The sequence below is a fragment of the Canis lupus genome, chromosome 3, assembly GCF_011100685.1.
Source record: "Canis lupus familiaris isolate Mischka breed German Shepherd chromosome 3, alternate assembly UU_Cfam_GSD_1.0, whole genome shotgun sequence".
NCBI classification, from domain to species: Eukaryota; Metazoa; Chordata; class Mammalia; order Carnivora; family Canidae; genus Canis; species Canis lupus.
In genome coordinates, this window is record NC_049224.1 from 42,556,615 (window position 1) to 42,573,368 (window position 16,754).

The window sequence follows — 16,754 nt, forward strand, 5'->3', positions numbered from 1 at the left end:
TTTCCTGTTCAGTTTGAGCCATTAAAGCCTGTTAGCATTTCACATCTGGAAGCCCCTGCCCAGAGCCTGCCTTCCATCACCAGCGAAGGGAGTGTGGCGACCCAGCTCAGCTCCAGAGCGCGTGCGTAAAACACCCCAGACTTGTTTACTTCCTGGAATCCCCTGGGCACTGCCCAAGTGTGCCCTTGTGGTTGGGGGTGGGGTGGGAGGCTTCCTTCTTCTCAGGGTCTTTTGTGTGTGTGTGTGTGTGTGTGTGTGTGTGTGTGTGTGTGTGTATACAGGCACTTCCTAGGCTGGGGAGGGAGTCTATCTTCCTGCCAAGTTGGGGAGAGGTCTTTCTCCTCCAGAAGAGCAGGGGTCCCCTTCCCAGCTGGCCTTGGATGTGCCTTCCTTCTGCCTCAATCAAGTATTTCCTTTTTCATTCCCAACCAGATTTCCAGAAAACAAACCCAAACATTTTGGGTGTAAGAGTGAAGCTGCAGGAGGTTTTCTAATGAGGGATTCCCTCACCCCCTACCCTGCACTGTTTCCTGTTCAACACCCCCTGCCCCAGGCGGAGGGGAACTAATTAAAACCCAAAAGGGCTGAAGAATTCAGCTCCCTTCCAGGAGGCTGGTTTGCCAGCCCCAGGACTCTTCTTGGGAGTCCTTGAAAGTCCTGTGGGGTCTGCACCCAGCTTGCAGACTTTAAAGGGGGATGGAGCATGGGTGCTGGGTTATTCTGTAAGTGTTGAGATGTTTATAGCTGCCCTCTACTCAGAGGGTTATTCTGTGCCATCCAGGGCTCTGAACACCCCCCCCCCCCCCCCCCCCCCCCCCCCCCCCCCCCCCCCCGCAGGCCTGACTCTTCTTGTGGGCTCTCTGCTGAGAAGAAACTCCCCTTCAGGGCTTGAGGCTCTGCCACTGGGCCCAGCTGGCAGTAGAGCCAGGAGGTACAAGGGTGGCCTGGGGTTACTGTCACAGAGTTCTCTGAGGGGGTCTCACAGCCTCAGCCAGCAGAACCAGCAGGGGAAATGATTTCATGGTGTGGAAGGAGCAAAACACATTCATTGCATTTCTCCTGACCACATGCGACCAGAACTGATGCCAGGTAACCCGTGGCAGCCTGCAGGGGAGCCAGGCAGGAGCCTCCCTGGGTGCCCCCAGGAGCACCCAAGCCTCTCTGGGCCCTGTAGCCATGGTGAGGTGCCCCCACTCCCAAAGCCCTGAAGGCCATGGTGTCCTCCCCAAGCCCTGTCCCAAGGGGGGCCCAGTTGTGCTTCTCAGAGGAGCCCAACTGAGGCTCCTGATTGAGGCTGCTGTCCTGGCAGCCCTGGATCCCATTGGAGTGCCCTCGAGGCCTGGGTCTGACAAGCATCTCTCCTTCTCTCCTGAGAAGGGCCCAGCAGCACGGGGTATAAGCGCTGGGATCTTGACTGGCTCCAGAGATGGAGCTCCTGGGGGCAGTTAGGGAAATGTGGTTATTCCAGCTGCTTTCATGGGACAGTTGTGCCGGAGGAGCCCAGTGCTTTGGGGTTGAAGCAAACCTCCTTTCCAGTTTGACCTTTTTTTTTTTTTAATTTTATTTATTATTCATAAGACACACAGAGAGAGGCAGAGACATAGGCAGAGGGAGAAGCAGGCTCCCTGTAGGGGAGCCCGATGCAGGACTCCATCCCAGGACCCTAGGTTCATGACCTGAGCTGAAGGCAGACACCCAACCACTGAGCCACCCAGGTGCCCCATAATCTGAGTGCTTTGCACAGATTCTGAGATTGGTCAGATCTTCATGGCCTGCTGTTGCCACTAACTAGCCAAGCATGCTCTTGGCCTCAGTTTCCTCATCTGGCTTACCGAGGGGTAAGCAAACTCAGTGATATAAGGGGTGGGAAGTGTGCAGAATCCTGCTGGACCTGGGCCCCAGGGAACCCAGCTGGGTTATTTTGATTGGTGGCTAATGGAGGGGGGCTGAGCACAAGACGGTGAGGCCAGAGGCTGAGCCTCCGGACTAAGGACAAGCAAAGAGAGAGGCGGGGCTGGACCTCATTGCCCAGCAGATGATGCCATAAGTACTGGGAGCCTTATTTGGTGCAAATGCCAACAGGAAGTTTTTGGACTAAACCTTTGGGAGAGGTAGAGTTCATCCACTGCTCTTCTGCTGTGGCGTGGAAGTTTCTGACATTTGAAGAAACGAGGTATCTGTGTGGCTTCCTCTTCCCTGTTCTCATAGTCTGTATTTGTCAGTGGATTCTCTGTGTAGCTAATGCCCTTATGCTAATTGTTAACAATAGAGAGAAAGTTTCACTTCATATAATCAGGAAAGCTCCTTCTTAGCTTATCTAAAAGTAGCACAACTTTCGTCGGCTTCTGTAGTGTGAAGGTGAGGGTATCAGATGGTGGTCGCAGGAGCTTCACCAAGTCTCCACTCTCCCTCCAGTCCTCTGCTTCCAGTTCTTGAGCCTAGAGGTGATGTGTACGGTGTTCTCTGACATGAAGTCTTTGCTCTTAGGCTTAAAGTGCATGGGGGCCGTGCATTCCTCCCAGCAGTAGTCGCTTCACCGCTAACCTGTTTGGGCCTAGAAGTGTTCCTCATCTGTAAATGTGATTTAAAACCTAAGCCATGAATATGTCTTATTTATTAAAACAAAAGGTTTACATGGAAGAAAAAAAGAGGGGAGGAGGAGGAACCAGGAGGAGGAGGAGGAGGAATAGGAGAGGGGAGGAGGAGGAACAGGAGGAGGAGGAGGAGAGGGGAGGAGGGGGAACAGGAGGAGGAGGACTTCTCTTTTTCTGTCTTTTTCCCCTCTTCTTACTTCTTACTCTTTTCTCTTTTCTCCTTATCCCCCTCCTGTCTTCTTCTTATTTCTTTCATTCTTCCCTTCTTCTTTGCTCCTGTTCTCTTCTCATTTTTCTTTTTTTTCGTCTCAGGATTTGAATAATAAGGAGCAGGAGCTGGAGGAGGAAGAGGAGCAGGGGGAGGAGGAGGATCTGGCAGCCATTTCGACAGCCTCCCCCATAGGAGGCCGGAGCCGAACCAGAGGCAGGATCGGCAGACGAGGCGGGGACCCCAGAGCCCCCTCCCACCTGGGGACCCGCCAGCCTGAAGCTGCCAACATCTCAGGGGAAAGCTGCTCCTTCCGAGCTGAATTGGATGCTATCAATTTGTCCGATTCTTTGAGGATATAATTTTCCTCCACCAGGGTGAGGAAGAGCCAGGGGAAAGCTCGCCAATGATTCCGTACCATAGCCCGCGGTGTAGGACGGGTTTACAGGGCCTGCTGACTTGTACATCCAGCGCTCTCCAGAACAGTAGGCCCGACTCAAGGAGGTGGGCAACGCTTATCAATCTGCACAGCTGGCAAAATAATAACTCGAGCTGGATTTTGTCAGTCATCAAGGTTCTAAGCAGCTAGTGTGGGCTCTCGAGGCACCTGCCTGTACACGTGGCTGCTGTGACTTCCCTCCAGGAAGACCCGTAGAAAATCAGTTGGTGGTTCCGGCATATGCAAGGAAGTTTCTGTAGCCTTCTAAGGGGGCGGGGGGGTGGGTGGGTCAGGTGGTATTTCCTATCTTCCTGAGGCTGCTGCCAACCCTGCCGTTGGGAATGTCTTCTGTTTTCTTTTGGCACCTGATGCAAAACTTTTCCTTTTCTTTATTTTTTTTTTAACATTTTATTTATTTATTCATGAGAGAGAGAGAGAGAGAGGCAGAGGCACAGGCAGAGACATAGGCAGAGGGAGCGGCAGGCTCCATGTGGGAAGCCCGAGGTAGGACTTGATCCCAGGACTCCAGGATTACCCCCCTGAGCTTAAGGCAGATGCTCCACCACTGAGCCACCCGGGCATCCCCAGAACTACTTTTTTATTTGAAAAAAAAATTGAGGGCAAATGGCTCAATGGTTGAGCATCTGCCTTTGGCTCAGGTCATGAACCTGGGGTTCTGGAATCTAGTCTCGCATAAGGCTCTCTGTGGGGAGCCTGTTTCTCTCTCTCTGCCTATGTCTCTACTTCTCTCTGTATCTCTCATGAATAAATAAATACATAAAATCTTTTTCAAGTGTTCCTTGTGTGCTTAAAAACAAAACAACTTGGAGAAATAAGGGGAAGTCCTCTTTAACAAAAGGATAAAACTAATGTCATTTCTTGCTGTCTTTTTCCCTTAGCAGGCATTTATCCAGTGGATATTTTGGAAGATGACCCCGAAAGGCATTGGGAAGCAGCCCTGGCTTACTATACCACACTTAGGGAAGGAATGCGGCCCCCAGTAGAGTTTTTCTCTCTTCCCACGGGGGAGCAGGTACGTGTGATCCTCCTTGTTGGTAAAGAGCTCTGTAAGATCTAACTTAAGGGGGGATCCCTGGGTGGCGCAGTGGTTTGGCGCCTGCCTTTGGCCCAGGGCGCGATCCTGGAGACCCGGGATCGAATCCCACGTCAGGCTTCCGGTGCATGGAGCCTGCTTCTCCCTCTGCCTGTGTCTCTGCCTCTCTCTCTCTCTCTCTCTCTCTCTCTCTCTCTCTCTCTCTCTGTGACTATCATAAATAAAAAAAATAAAAAATAAAAAAAAAAATAAAAAAGATCTAACTTAAGGAAGTAGAATGTTAGTACTAGAAAGAGTATTATAGATTTAAAAAACCAATAACTTCTTGAACACTAGAATAATTCCACTTTGAGGAGCAGATGGAATCCTAGAATGGGACTCTGGAGTCCTGAGAATCAGTCCAGTGATGCAATGGGGTGAGTAGGACAGTCTGCTATGAATCCCACATCTACTGCTTACTAGCTGTGTGACCTTTAGCGAGTGTCATAACTTTTCTGGTTTTGGCATTCCTCATATCTAAAATTGGGATAATAATATCAGAGCTTATTGGGGTGCCTAGGTGGCTTAGTCGATAGAGCATCTAACTCTTGATCTCAGGGTTGTGAGTTCAAGCCCCACACTGAATGTGGAGCCTATTGGGAAAAAAAAATGACAGAGCTTACCTTGTCCTGTTGTTACAAGGACGAAATGAGACACTGTGTGTAATGCCTTGTTGGGCCTTGGCTTTTCCATGTGTGAAATGAGAGACTTGGTTGCTCTTTGGTCTCTAAGCTTTGGCTCAGTTTTAAAATTTTGTGATTTTTAAAAAAGATTTTATTTATTCATGAGAGACAGAGAGAGGCAGAGACACAGGCAGAGTGAGAAACAGGCTCCCTGCAGGGGGCCTGATGTGGGACTTGATCCCAGGACCCCAGGGTCATGACCCGAGCTGAAGGCAGATGCTCAACCATTGAGCCACCAGGTGCCCCCAAATTTTGTGATTTTTGGAATGAAGTTTTGTCAGTTGGAATTTAGTTATAGCCATGTGATTTGTAGCACTGATAAGATAGTCTTTTGAATAAGGCCTGGAAGAGAACAGAGAGAAATGAAAACCATTTATTTGTTGGGATGGTGAGACTGTGGGTAAAAATTTAAAATTGTGTTACTTTTAAGAACTACATTTCCCCGTGCAGTAAATAAAAAGAATATGTGAGTTTTGGGCTGCACCTCAATCAGCCACCTTTCTTTCAGATTGAAGTCAGATCTATGCAGAGACAAGATTTTCTTGTTTACATACAAGATTTTACTCGTACTAGATAGATATCATTGCTGTCTGTCCAACTTAGTAGAGTTTTATTTCACCGTACTGAAGTTTTTCCAAAGTTAATTAGAACAGTGGCTTGTGCAACTTGTACAGTTGTGGCTTCCTTGAGATTTGAAGATGCTAGTTCATAACCAACTCCTAGAAGCCATCCCCTGGGTGATTCTACGTTGTTGATCTGCAGGCTGAGGTCCCTGCACGCACACGCTTTCAGCGCCCCCTAGTGTCATGTAAGCCGAAAAAGGAAGCAAGCTCTCCATCAGGGATGGGGTTGCTAATTTTGGGGGGAGCCAGGAGCTATGAGCTGCAGGGTGGGAGGGAATGTGGGAAGGTAGGTGTAACCCGAGAAGCGGGTGAAACCGGAGACTTAGCCCTGAAGTGCTCTATGATGCAGTCTCAGAGTCCTCTGCTTTCATTTTACACTTATTTATGAGGTTACATTACTTGAGAAAAAAACCCCAAAACTAATATGTAAATATGCTCAGTGAGTGAATGATTTTAGTGTTATTAGCAAAAACATAATAAAATAAGACAGCTCTTAAAATTAAATTGTTTTTATGTGATAGAAATGTTGAAATATCTTTATACCTATCTGCTTCCCCTCTTAGAAGAAAATAAATTTTCACGAGAATGTTTTCAATTTTTTTCCTACCATTTTGGCAGTTACTTAAGAAATGGTAGGTGCTCCCTATCACTTAGCAGTTGAAGTAGTCTCATTTGGGGTGGTATTGGACTTCCTCATAGCTTTTAGCAAATTTAACTTTTCTTTTAGAATCTTAAGAGAAATTTTTTTCGAATAAAAAAGAAAGTTGAGAAAGTGGTTTGAGAATATTTCACACCACATTGCTCTGGTTCTCTGAAAAGCCCTTAATGAACTGTTTCCAGTCTTGAAACTGTCCTGTTACATTTAAAACACAATAATACTTATTTATTTTTCTGCTAATAATAAACCAGCGTATGCTTATTGGATAATATTTGCGAACTATAGCCAGGGACAGAGAAAATGATAAAAAAAAAAAAACCTCACAATTAACTGCTGTGAACATTTTGACATGTTTCCATTTGATTTTTATTTCTGCATATGCTTTTTTAAACATTCAGGTTACTCTCAGAATATAATATAATAAACATCTTTCTGTAATAAACACCTTTCCACGTCGATACAGTGCTTTGTACATTTTTTTTTTAAGATTTTATTTTTAAGTAATCTCTACATCCAACGTGGGGGCTTGAACTCACAACCCGAGATCAAGAGTCACATGCTCCGCCTGCTCAGCCAGCCAGGTGTTCCCCTACATGTTGTTTTTAATGGCCTATAACAGCCCTCTGGGGGATGCACTGTGTTTCACCTAACTACCGCCTGAGGGCCAGCCTGGAGACTCTCCCTTAAGGTGCCTTGAAGACAGGGCGCTGGGGTGGGGTGAGGGGGTGGGCGGGTGGAGCCATGCACCAAAATGTTTGCAGCTCTCAGAATTTAAGGAACAGTTCTCTAGAACCACGGAGGCTTGCTATAAACTTTTACCGGCAGCCTGCTGGCCTAGCTCAGCAGACACGTTCTTTTTTCTTTTTCTTATACTCTCCTCAGTTTTCAAAACAGACTTTGTAATGGAGCATGTTGATCTTTTGCTTTGGGAGCTGGGGGCAGTTCACTGGATGGCTACAAAGAGGGTTAGGGTACCAGTGCTTGGGAGAGAGTCCCAGTGTTAGGAGCCCCACAGACTCTTTGGTGTTCCTCTTGTTTGTAAGCAAGCTGGCGCCAGCTCTCTCTCTCTCTCTCTCTCTCTCTCTCTCTCTATCTCTCTCACAGCAGAGGATCTCTGCCCCTGGGCTGCCCTCAGAGCCAGAGCTGAGCCTGTAGGGCCCAGAGGGGGTTCTCTGTTGAGAATGCTTGCATAGACCTGAGGCCGGGCAGCAGGCAGCCCAAGTGGCATCCGGGGTGGACACAGTCTGGTTCAGGCTGTTTCCATGGAATGGCCATGGAGGACAGTTGAGGCCAGCCTGGCAGGTGCAAACCTGAGGTGCGGCTGTGGCCATCAGCTTTTGTTGGTGAGCTCTGAAAGGGTTTGGGGTAGGGAAGTCTGATGGGGCCTGAAGCATATGGGAGGGAGAGGCTGGAAGAGTAGCTGAGTAGGTGTTTAATCAGTCCTTGATTAGATGGACAGGTAAATGAGGGATGGGGAGGGCTTGCTGGGTGGGAGACAGAAGACGGGTTTTTGTCACTTCGCACTTGTGTTTAGCTCAGAGTGGGTAAGGTTTCCAGTTTTACATTGCCTCCATCCTGTCAAATTAACCTCTGTGGAACACTGTTCTTTCAGTGAATACTGTGCTAATTAATTGGTAAGTAATTTCCTGTGCCCTTACTTTGATGTTGGAACAAAATGGCGATTTTATTATTTTTTCAGGTTAAACTTGAAGCTACATCTGTTTGCTTTTGCACGGTGCACCGTGATGAACCTCAACATAAAATATTAGTCTTGGTTAATCCTCAGGACACAAAGACAGGTTGGTAGTTATACATGGATTTTAAAAAACAAGGATTCTGATTTTAATACTTACAACTGATGGGATGAAATATGTAGGAAATGATGGTTCTACTCTTAGAATATCAAAGCAGAAATGATTTATTTTCAGCTTTTAGACATCTGATGATGCAATTATTTTTGTTTACTGACACCCATGTTGATTTTTGTGTCAAGACACTAGACACTCCCTCACCCACCATGACTGTATTCTAAGCCGCTTTTGAGGGTAGCACTTGCTGTTCTTGTTAATGACACGTACTGGTTGCATGGACAGGGTGGAGTCCTTTTGTTGGAGTATCCCACTGCCCTATGAAGCATGAAGCCTCTGATGGTCAAGTAATTTGCTCCAGGGCCACACAGCTAGTGCGTGGCAGGGGATTTTTGTAAGGTGATGATTGGGTGGGGTTTTGTTTCTGGTTGGAAAGTTTATGTAATCTGTAACTCATTTATTCTTCCTCTGCATTATGAAGAGACCATTTGTGAGTGATTTCAGCTCCTTGGAGTGAGTGCTGAATTGCATATGAGGCAGAGATCTGGGGTTGTTGGCTGTGGCAGCAGTTGAGATGGGGAGGGGAGGAGGGTTCCAGCCCATCATTTCACCTGGCGCCCAGGGCATCAGGGAGCTGTAAGCAAAGCACTGTGGAAGTGTTTGAGTCCAAGGTGGGGAGTCCCAATTTAAGTTGAATTCTATTTTAGAAATTTTCTCCTTGATTATATTTTTTCTGTGTTTTTTTTCCTGTGTTTTATAGATTTCCTTCTATGACTATATATTCCTTTCCGTGTAAGAAATGAAAAAAACCAAACCAACCCTTCATCAGTCAACCCTCCTTAGATGATGTGGTACCTGGTGAAAGTTTGGGGTAGAGTTCTTTAGCTACAATTTGCAAAGGGGGCTTCCTTCAGTTCTCCAGCCGCCCTGGAGATAGATCTTTGCCCGTCACTGTGCATGTCTGTCCTGGGTTTGTACTTGGAGGATGTTCTGCTTGATTGGTGTCACAAAGCCCAAGGTGACATCCTTGAGTAGAGAAAGTTATTCAGCACAAAGACTGTCGCTTTTGCTTCTTTTCTTGTTAATCTGGAAACACGAATGTGCTTAGCTAGCTGTCTTGGAGTTTTTGGCATGTTGGTAAAGTCTCTTCATTGCTCCAAGGCTGAGGGTGGCTGAGCTCTGTGTGAGACCTTTTAGGTCCAGGTTCAGGACTACTCCCAAATCTGTCCAACAGAGCCTTGGTTTCCTGAGCAAAGGGGGCTGTGAAAACCCCAGGCCTGTGCCTTTGCCTTGAATTTGGCACTCTACCACCAGGTTGGTGAAAATGACAAGATGTGCCCACAGGCACTCCTCAGTGAACAGATTGTTAGAAAAACTCAAAATATCATTTGCCAATTTTAAGAAAATGTCCAAATATCAGCAAGCGCTTACCCCCACTGCCTTTTTTTGGCTTTTAACAACATCCTGGTTGTGGGTCTTTAGCTATAATTTGCATAATGTAAACATATGACTGAGTCATAAATCTGTTTCCTATTTATACTGTACTTAATTTTTTGGTTGTTTTCAAGAATGTATTTTAATAAATATTCATATGCTCCAAGCAATCTCGCTCCGGACCTTTCCTTATATATAAGAGTGCTTTAAATAAAGTTTTTGAATGTCTTCCTCCTGGCCGGGGCTCTATTGTGCTTGCTGAAGTTTTGCACGAATTCCAAAAAAGCATGCAGGTGTAATCCATACCTTATGATCTTTAATCTAGTAGTTAGAAGCAGACACGATGGCATAAATGCACCTCCTGTGGCTTGAAACATATGGGCTCTGTGGCTGATGGTATCCCTAGGTCCTCGTCACAGCTTTGACCCGTTTGTCACTTCATCTGCATGCTCATTTGTGACCCCTGAGTGTACTGTCCCCAGTTCCTTTGAAATTCTGCTTGAAGAGTTGTTTTATATATTTTTTTAATTTTTAAAAAATATTTTATTTATTTATTCATGAGAGACACAGAGAGAGAGAGAGAGGGGCAGAAACATAGGCAGAGGGAGAAGCAGGCTCCATGCAGGGAGCCTGATGTGGGACTCGATCCCAGGACCCCAGGATCACATCCTGGGCTGAAGGCAGGCGCTAAACCGCTGAGCCACCCAGGCGGCCTGTCCGGGAAGGCCCTGTGTGTGTGTGTGTGTGTGTGTGTGTGTGTGTGTGTGTGTGTGTGTGTACCTGTGGTTAGATGGCATCTAAAGGGATCTGTAGCTGTTTGACAAGCCCCAGGTATGAATTAATTATTGAGAAGCTGGTGAAATCCATTATGGCCATTTCCAATAACCCTGTGAGCAAAAGAAAAACATCCTAAAACAAAAAATAAAAAAACAAAAACAAACAAACAAAAAAACATCCAAGAATTCTGAATTCCTGGGTGGAGGGGGCGCAAGCAGTTAACATTCATGACAGGCTGCTCTTAGGATGTAAGTAATGAAGTTCTCCAGCTTCCCCCTTGAATAAGCAAGGAATGCTTTCTCCAGCAAGGTGGTTTGAGAAGCACATGCCTTTGTCTTTGTCCCTGTGGGGCTCAATCTTGGTGGTTTCCCTGATCAGAGGCTAGTTTGTCACCAAGGCTGCTGACATTTGCCCCCCCCCCCCCCCCCTGTTCTTTAGTTACCTCTGTACTTCTCAAGGGTCTTCTCTTTCATTTCTTCCCCCTTGTTTTGTTATCCCTCCTATTTTAAAATTATTAACTGATGGCAAGTGTTTACAGAGATGAAAACAAAAAGACTCCTTATCAAAAAAAGCTGTGGTCTTTTTCTTACTTCCTGCATTAAATCAGAACTGCGTTCCAGATTTCCATCAGTTGATGGCCTTTGGCCTTTCTCATTTCCTGTGACTTGCAGAATAGAATAGGATGAACCTGGACTATAGCATCAGAGACAACTAATTTGGCATCCTGGCTCTGCCAGCTGCCTGGGGAGGGACTCAGAGAAATGATTTGGTCTGAGCCAGTTTTGGCCTTTGCAAAATGGGACATCCCACCTCCTAGGGTGGTTGAGAGAAGGAAGTGATTTGTGATAGAACCTCTGATGCTGTGGATCATCCCGGGCAGAAAGTAGGCACAAGGGCAGCCCAGGTGGCTCAGTGGTTTAGCACCGCCTTCGGCCCAGGGCCTGATCCCGGAGACCTGGGATCAAGTCCCACATCAGGCTCCCTGCATGGAGCCTGCTTCTCCCTCTGCCTGTGTCTCTGCCTCTCTCTCTGTATCTCTCATGAATAAATAAATAAAATCTTAAAAAAAAAAAAAAAAAGAAAGTAGGCACAACACTAGCAGGATTCTTCTATTATGGCACACCTTTGCTTGTTTTCCCTCTGTCTTTGGGTGTTGTGTTACAGAAGCATGGGATTTTAGCGTAGGAGGCCTTCTTGTCACCTGCAGACCAAACATTGGCTGCTGAATTACCTCCCTGATGAATTCTGCTTGCACATCTCATGGGTAGGAAGGCGGTACAACACTAGGTCAGTTTAGTCTATTGTTTGAACAACCTGAATGTAAGAGAGCTGTTCCTTCTACTGATCCCAAACTGCCTCATTGGATAAATGTTATACAGTTCATCCGAAAGCAACCAATGATCATGGTTGAACCAGGGAGGATGTGTCTCTACACTACTTGGGGAAGAAAAAAAAAGACACACATGGCAATTCTCATCCTCAGAAAGCACAGTGAGCCTCAGCATTGAAGTGGGCTGCTGGAAAGCAGACATGACCTGGGACTGCATTAATGGAAGGATAATCCCCCAGTGCAATTACAGCTCTGTTCTCTTTGGTGCTGTTCAGGCCACATAGGAAGCAAACCGGCACTTATCCATGGAGAATAACCGGTTGATGAGAAGGCTTGAAACCATTTAAAGAAGGCTTGAGGAAGCCAGGGCTATTTAGCTTTGGAGGAGGGAGGCAGGGGTCCAGAAACTCACGATCAAAGGGCTGTTAAGATCATTAGATGCAGTATTTTCCAAGATGATTTTAGGTGGTGCGATTGAATTCCAGAAGGAGAAAAAGGATGGCTAATCTTTTGAATTTTATTTCAATCCTAAATATATCAAGGAAAAAGTTTTCATTTCCACTAACGTGCCTTTGATGCTTATCTAACACTTGTTCATCTTAAAAACAAAGGAAAATAAGAAAACAGTCCTCCCCGCTGAGAGCCCATAGCTAGAATTGAAAGATTTGTCTAAGATTTATTTTTATAATAGCAAATGATGCCTCTTTTGTGGTAGGGCTAATAAGATTGGTGTATGAATCTGTCAGAATCAGGAAGGTGGCATCTGGGGGACATGAGCTTCTAGTCTGGGGCCTCTGCATCCTGGGAAACCTGTTCTACTCTGGGACAGCTCTGACTATTAGAACATTTTTCAGGAGTCCAAACTGATATATCCATATGTCTCCTCCCTGGCCTAGTTGCCCCTACTGGGGCCATCCAGACTTGTAGGTATGACTCCTCCACAGGATATATCTTCCCAGGCTTGGGCCAGTTGCCATGTCTGTCACACATTTCTCATTCTTCAACTGTTCCTCCTGTGACGTGGGCTCCAGAGCTTATTCCATCCTGGATTCTTCTTTTATTCAGATCTGGCTTCTCCTGGAAAATGGTGTCCAGGACTGATGTCATGAATGCTATGGTGGAAAGAACCTGGCTTTTAGAGTCAATTAGATCTGACTTCAAATCCTCTGTCCCTGGTGAATGGGGTGGCTTGGGTCAAATTATTTAGCATCTCTGAGCTTCAGTTTCCTGTCTTTTACTCAGTGGTGTGGCCCGTGGCCCAGCAGCAAGACATCACCAAGAAGCTTGTTAGAAATGCAGAAGTTTGGGCCCCACTCAGGCCTGCTGAGTCAGAATCTGTAACAAGATCCCCAGGTAACTGGCACATTACTGTCAAAGAAATGCTTGCTCAAGAACAATGAGACTCGAGTGGTGGCTGAGAGATTTTCTCCCTCCTCTCGGATGTTCTACTTCCAGAAACTTAGCCTCAGTGTGCCATGGCATTTCAGTAGAACCAACCCAAGGTTTGATTCACCTCCAGCTAATAGTTAACTCACTACTATACATATCTGGCTTCTGGGCTTTTTAAACATGAGCTCATTTTTTTTTTAAGATTTTATTTATTTATTCATAAGAGACACACAGAGAGAAGCAGAGACATAGGCAGAGGGAGAAGCAGGCTCCTCACAGGGAGCCCGATGTGGGACTTGATCCCAGGACTCCAGGATCATGACCCAAGCCAAAGGCAGATATTCAACCATTGAGCCACCCAAGTGTCTCCACAAGCTCATTATTAAGACGTGACCCTATCTTCCAAAATTTGTGGAGTTGATGTTTTGAACCTACAGGAAAGACTACTTTTATTCCCATTATATATATATAAACATTTATTGAGTCATAGTTGACATATCATACAAGTACCCATTTAAAGCATACAGTTTGATAGTTGTTAGTATCTTCACAGAGTTGGGCATTTATCACCACGTGTAATTTTCACTATCTCTCAAGGAAACCAACCTTCTCCCCTTATGTATCACTTCCTTCTGCCCACCTCTCCTCTTCAGCCTTAGGCAGTCTATTCTGTTTCTTTCTTTTTAAAAATTTATTCATGAGAGACACAGAGAGGCAGAGACATAGGCAGAGGGAAACATGGGCTCCCTGTGGAGATCCCGATGCAGGACTCGATCCCAGGATCCTGGGATCACGACTTGAGCCAAAGGCAGACACTCCACCACTGAGCCACTCAGGTGCCTCAGTCTATTCTGTTTCTATGAGTTTGCCTATGCTGGACATTTCCTATGATGGAATCATGCAGTGGTTTTTTCTCATTTCTTTCACTGAGCATGATGTTTTCAAGGATCGACCATGTTGTAGATGTTGCAACACTTGATTTATTTTTATGGCTCAATACTATTCCACTTTATGGATAAACTACACTTTGTCTCTCCGTTTACCAGTGATGGACATTTGGGTCATTTCTACCTTTTAGCTATTATGAATAACGCTGCTGTGGAAATTCATGTACAAGGTTTTGGGTGGATAGATATGCATATATCTTTTCTAGTCAGTGTTTTTTTCCCCTTCAAATGGATAACCAGAAGTGCAGTTGCTGGACCATATAGTAGTTTTATTTTAAATTTTTTGAGGACCTTCCATACTGTTTCCTTTTTATTTTTAAAGATTGTACTTATTTATTCATGAGAGAGAGAGAGAGGGAGAAAGAGAGAGAGAGATAGAGAGAGAGAGAGAGAGAGGCAGAGACATAGGCAGAGGGAGAAGCAGGCTACATGCAGGGAGCTTGACGTGGGACTCGATCTCCGGACTCCGGGGTCACACCCTGAGCCGAAGGCCGATGTACAACTGCTGAGCCACCCAGGTGTCCCCATACTGTTTTCCATTGTGGATGCACCAATATACATTTCCACCAAGAGTGCACAAAGGTTCCCTTTCCTCCACATCCTCCCCAATAATTGTTGTCTCTTGTATTTTTGATACTAGCCATTTTTAACAGAGATGAGGTGATGTTCTACTTTTTGGTTTGCATTTCTGTGTTGGTTAGTGATATTGAACAGTTTGTCATGTACCTGTTGGCCGTGTGTATATCTTCTTTGGAAAAAAAATGTCTCTTCCTATTAAATGTGTTCTGAGACTCAGTTTCCAATATGTGGAGGGGGTGCTTTCCCATACAACACCAAGTAATTCTCCATAGACCAGCTGAGTGTTACACCATTCAACTCAGTTCTGACACCATGTACCCAGAGGTAGCATCGGATCCCACAGGGTAAGGGTTTAGATACAAGATACACCACATCCCCTGCAGATGGTAGTTGCAAGCCCAGATTTTTACTTTAATTTTGACCAATTGGCTACAGATTGGAGGTTCCCACGAACTTCTCTTTGAACTTCAGATGCCAATTGCACATCCAGGTGGTTACCTGTGCTTCAGACTGCCTGGCTATAAAATCAGAGTTTCCTATTTCTTCAGTTTGATTTGTTTGCTAGAGTGGCTCACAGAGCTCAGAGAAACATTTCACTTGCTAGATTTAAAATCAGCATGGTTTATATAAAAGGATCAAACTCAGAAGAAGCAGATGGAAGAATTGTATAGGGCCAGGTATGTGGAAAGGGCGAGGAGCTTTCATGCCTGCTCCAGGCACACCAGTCTCCTCGCACCTCCTCTTGTTCACTAGTCTGGAAACTCTCTGAGCCATTCTCCTTCTTGATATGGACATGATAGATTAAATCATTGGCCACTGGCAATTGATTCTACCTCGAGCCCTCTCTTCCTCTCAAAGGTTGAGGTGATGAGATTGAAAGTGGACATGACTATTTACATCGCTGGTTCTCCTGACCACCAGCCTCTATCTTGAGAAGCTCCAATAGTCGCCTCGGTAACATAACAAGAAACAGCTTTGTCACTTAAGAAATTGCAATGGTTTTAGGAGCTCTGCCAGAAATGGGGGATGAAGATCAACTATATATATATTCCTTATCATAAGTCACAGTATCACACAGATCCTCTGCCCATTTTGTGATAGGATTGTTTGTTTTGCTGTGGAGTTGTAGGAGTTCTTTATATATTTTGAATAGTAACCCTTTATCAAATATATGATTTGCAGATGTTTTCTATTTAGTAGGTTGCCTTTTCATTTTGTTGATGGTTTTCTTTGCTGTGTAGAGGCTTTGCTTTTCAATTTGATGAAATCCCACTTGTTTATTTTGCTTTTGTTGCCTTTGCTTTTGGTGTCACATCTCAAAAAAAAAAAAAAAATCATTGCCGAGACCAATGTCAAGGAGTCATTGTGGTTTTTAAAAAATTTTATTTATTTATTTTATGTTTATTTTTATTTTTTAGACTCACTGTAGTTTTGATTTGCAGTTCCCTGATGACTAATGATGTTGAACATCTTTTCAAGTGTTTACTGGACATTTTTATGTCTTCTTTGGACAACTGTATCTATTCAGACTCTGCCTGATTTTTACATTGGATTATTTGCGTTCTTGTTTTTGAATTGTAAGAATTCTTTATATATTCTAGATACAAGATCCTTACTAGATATATGATTTGCAAAAATTTTCTTCTATTTTGTGGGTTGTCTTTTTACTTTCTTGATGCTGTCCTTTGATGCCCAAAAGTTTTAACATTTTTATTATGCTCAGTTTATCTATGTTTGGTTGCTTGTGCTTTTGGTGTCATATCTAAGAAAACTTTGCTTGTTGGAAGAGGAAGTCCTTGTATCCAGTCAGACTCTTCTTCAGAAGGTATTTTACTTTCTGAAGTGGTGCATTCTTTCTTTTCTTATTTTAAGCTTCTTTCTTTTCTTTTCTTTTCTTTTCTTTTCTTTTCTTTTCTTTTCTTTTCTTTTCTTTTCTTTTCTTTTCTTTTCTTTTCTTTTCTTTTCTTTTCTTTCTTTCTTTCTTTCTTTCTTTCTTCTTTTCTTCTTTCTCTCTCTCTCTCTCTCCCCCCCCCCCCCCATGTGGGGCTTGAACTCACGAACCCAAGATCAAGAGTCTCATGTTTCACTGACTGAGCCAGCCAGGTGCCCCTAAAGGTGTGCATTCTTTAGTTTTTAATCCAAGTAATTAAAAAAATACTGTTTTTTTTTTTTTTTAAGTAGGCTCCACACCC

The 16,754-nt window shown here is 44.8% G+C and overlaps 1 protein-coding gene across 1 annotated transcript in view; it reads left to right on the forward strand.

The window, feature by feature from the left end:
• LOC608120 (protein FAM169B) overlaps positions 1-16,754 on the forward strand; it is an 87,573-nt gene that overhangs the window by 17,209 nt on the left and 53,610 nt on the right. Inside the window, exons 2-4 of the mRNA XM_038532720.1 lie at positions 4,141-4,274; positions 7,998-8,097; positions 12,890-13,000. Of these exons, the coding sequence (XP_038388648.1) occupies positions 4,141-4,274; positions 7,998-8,097; positions 12,890-13,000 (345 nt within the window). The remainder of the gene's footprint in view (positions 1-4,140; positions 4,275-7,997; positions 8,098-12,889; positions 13,001-16,754) is intronic.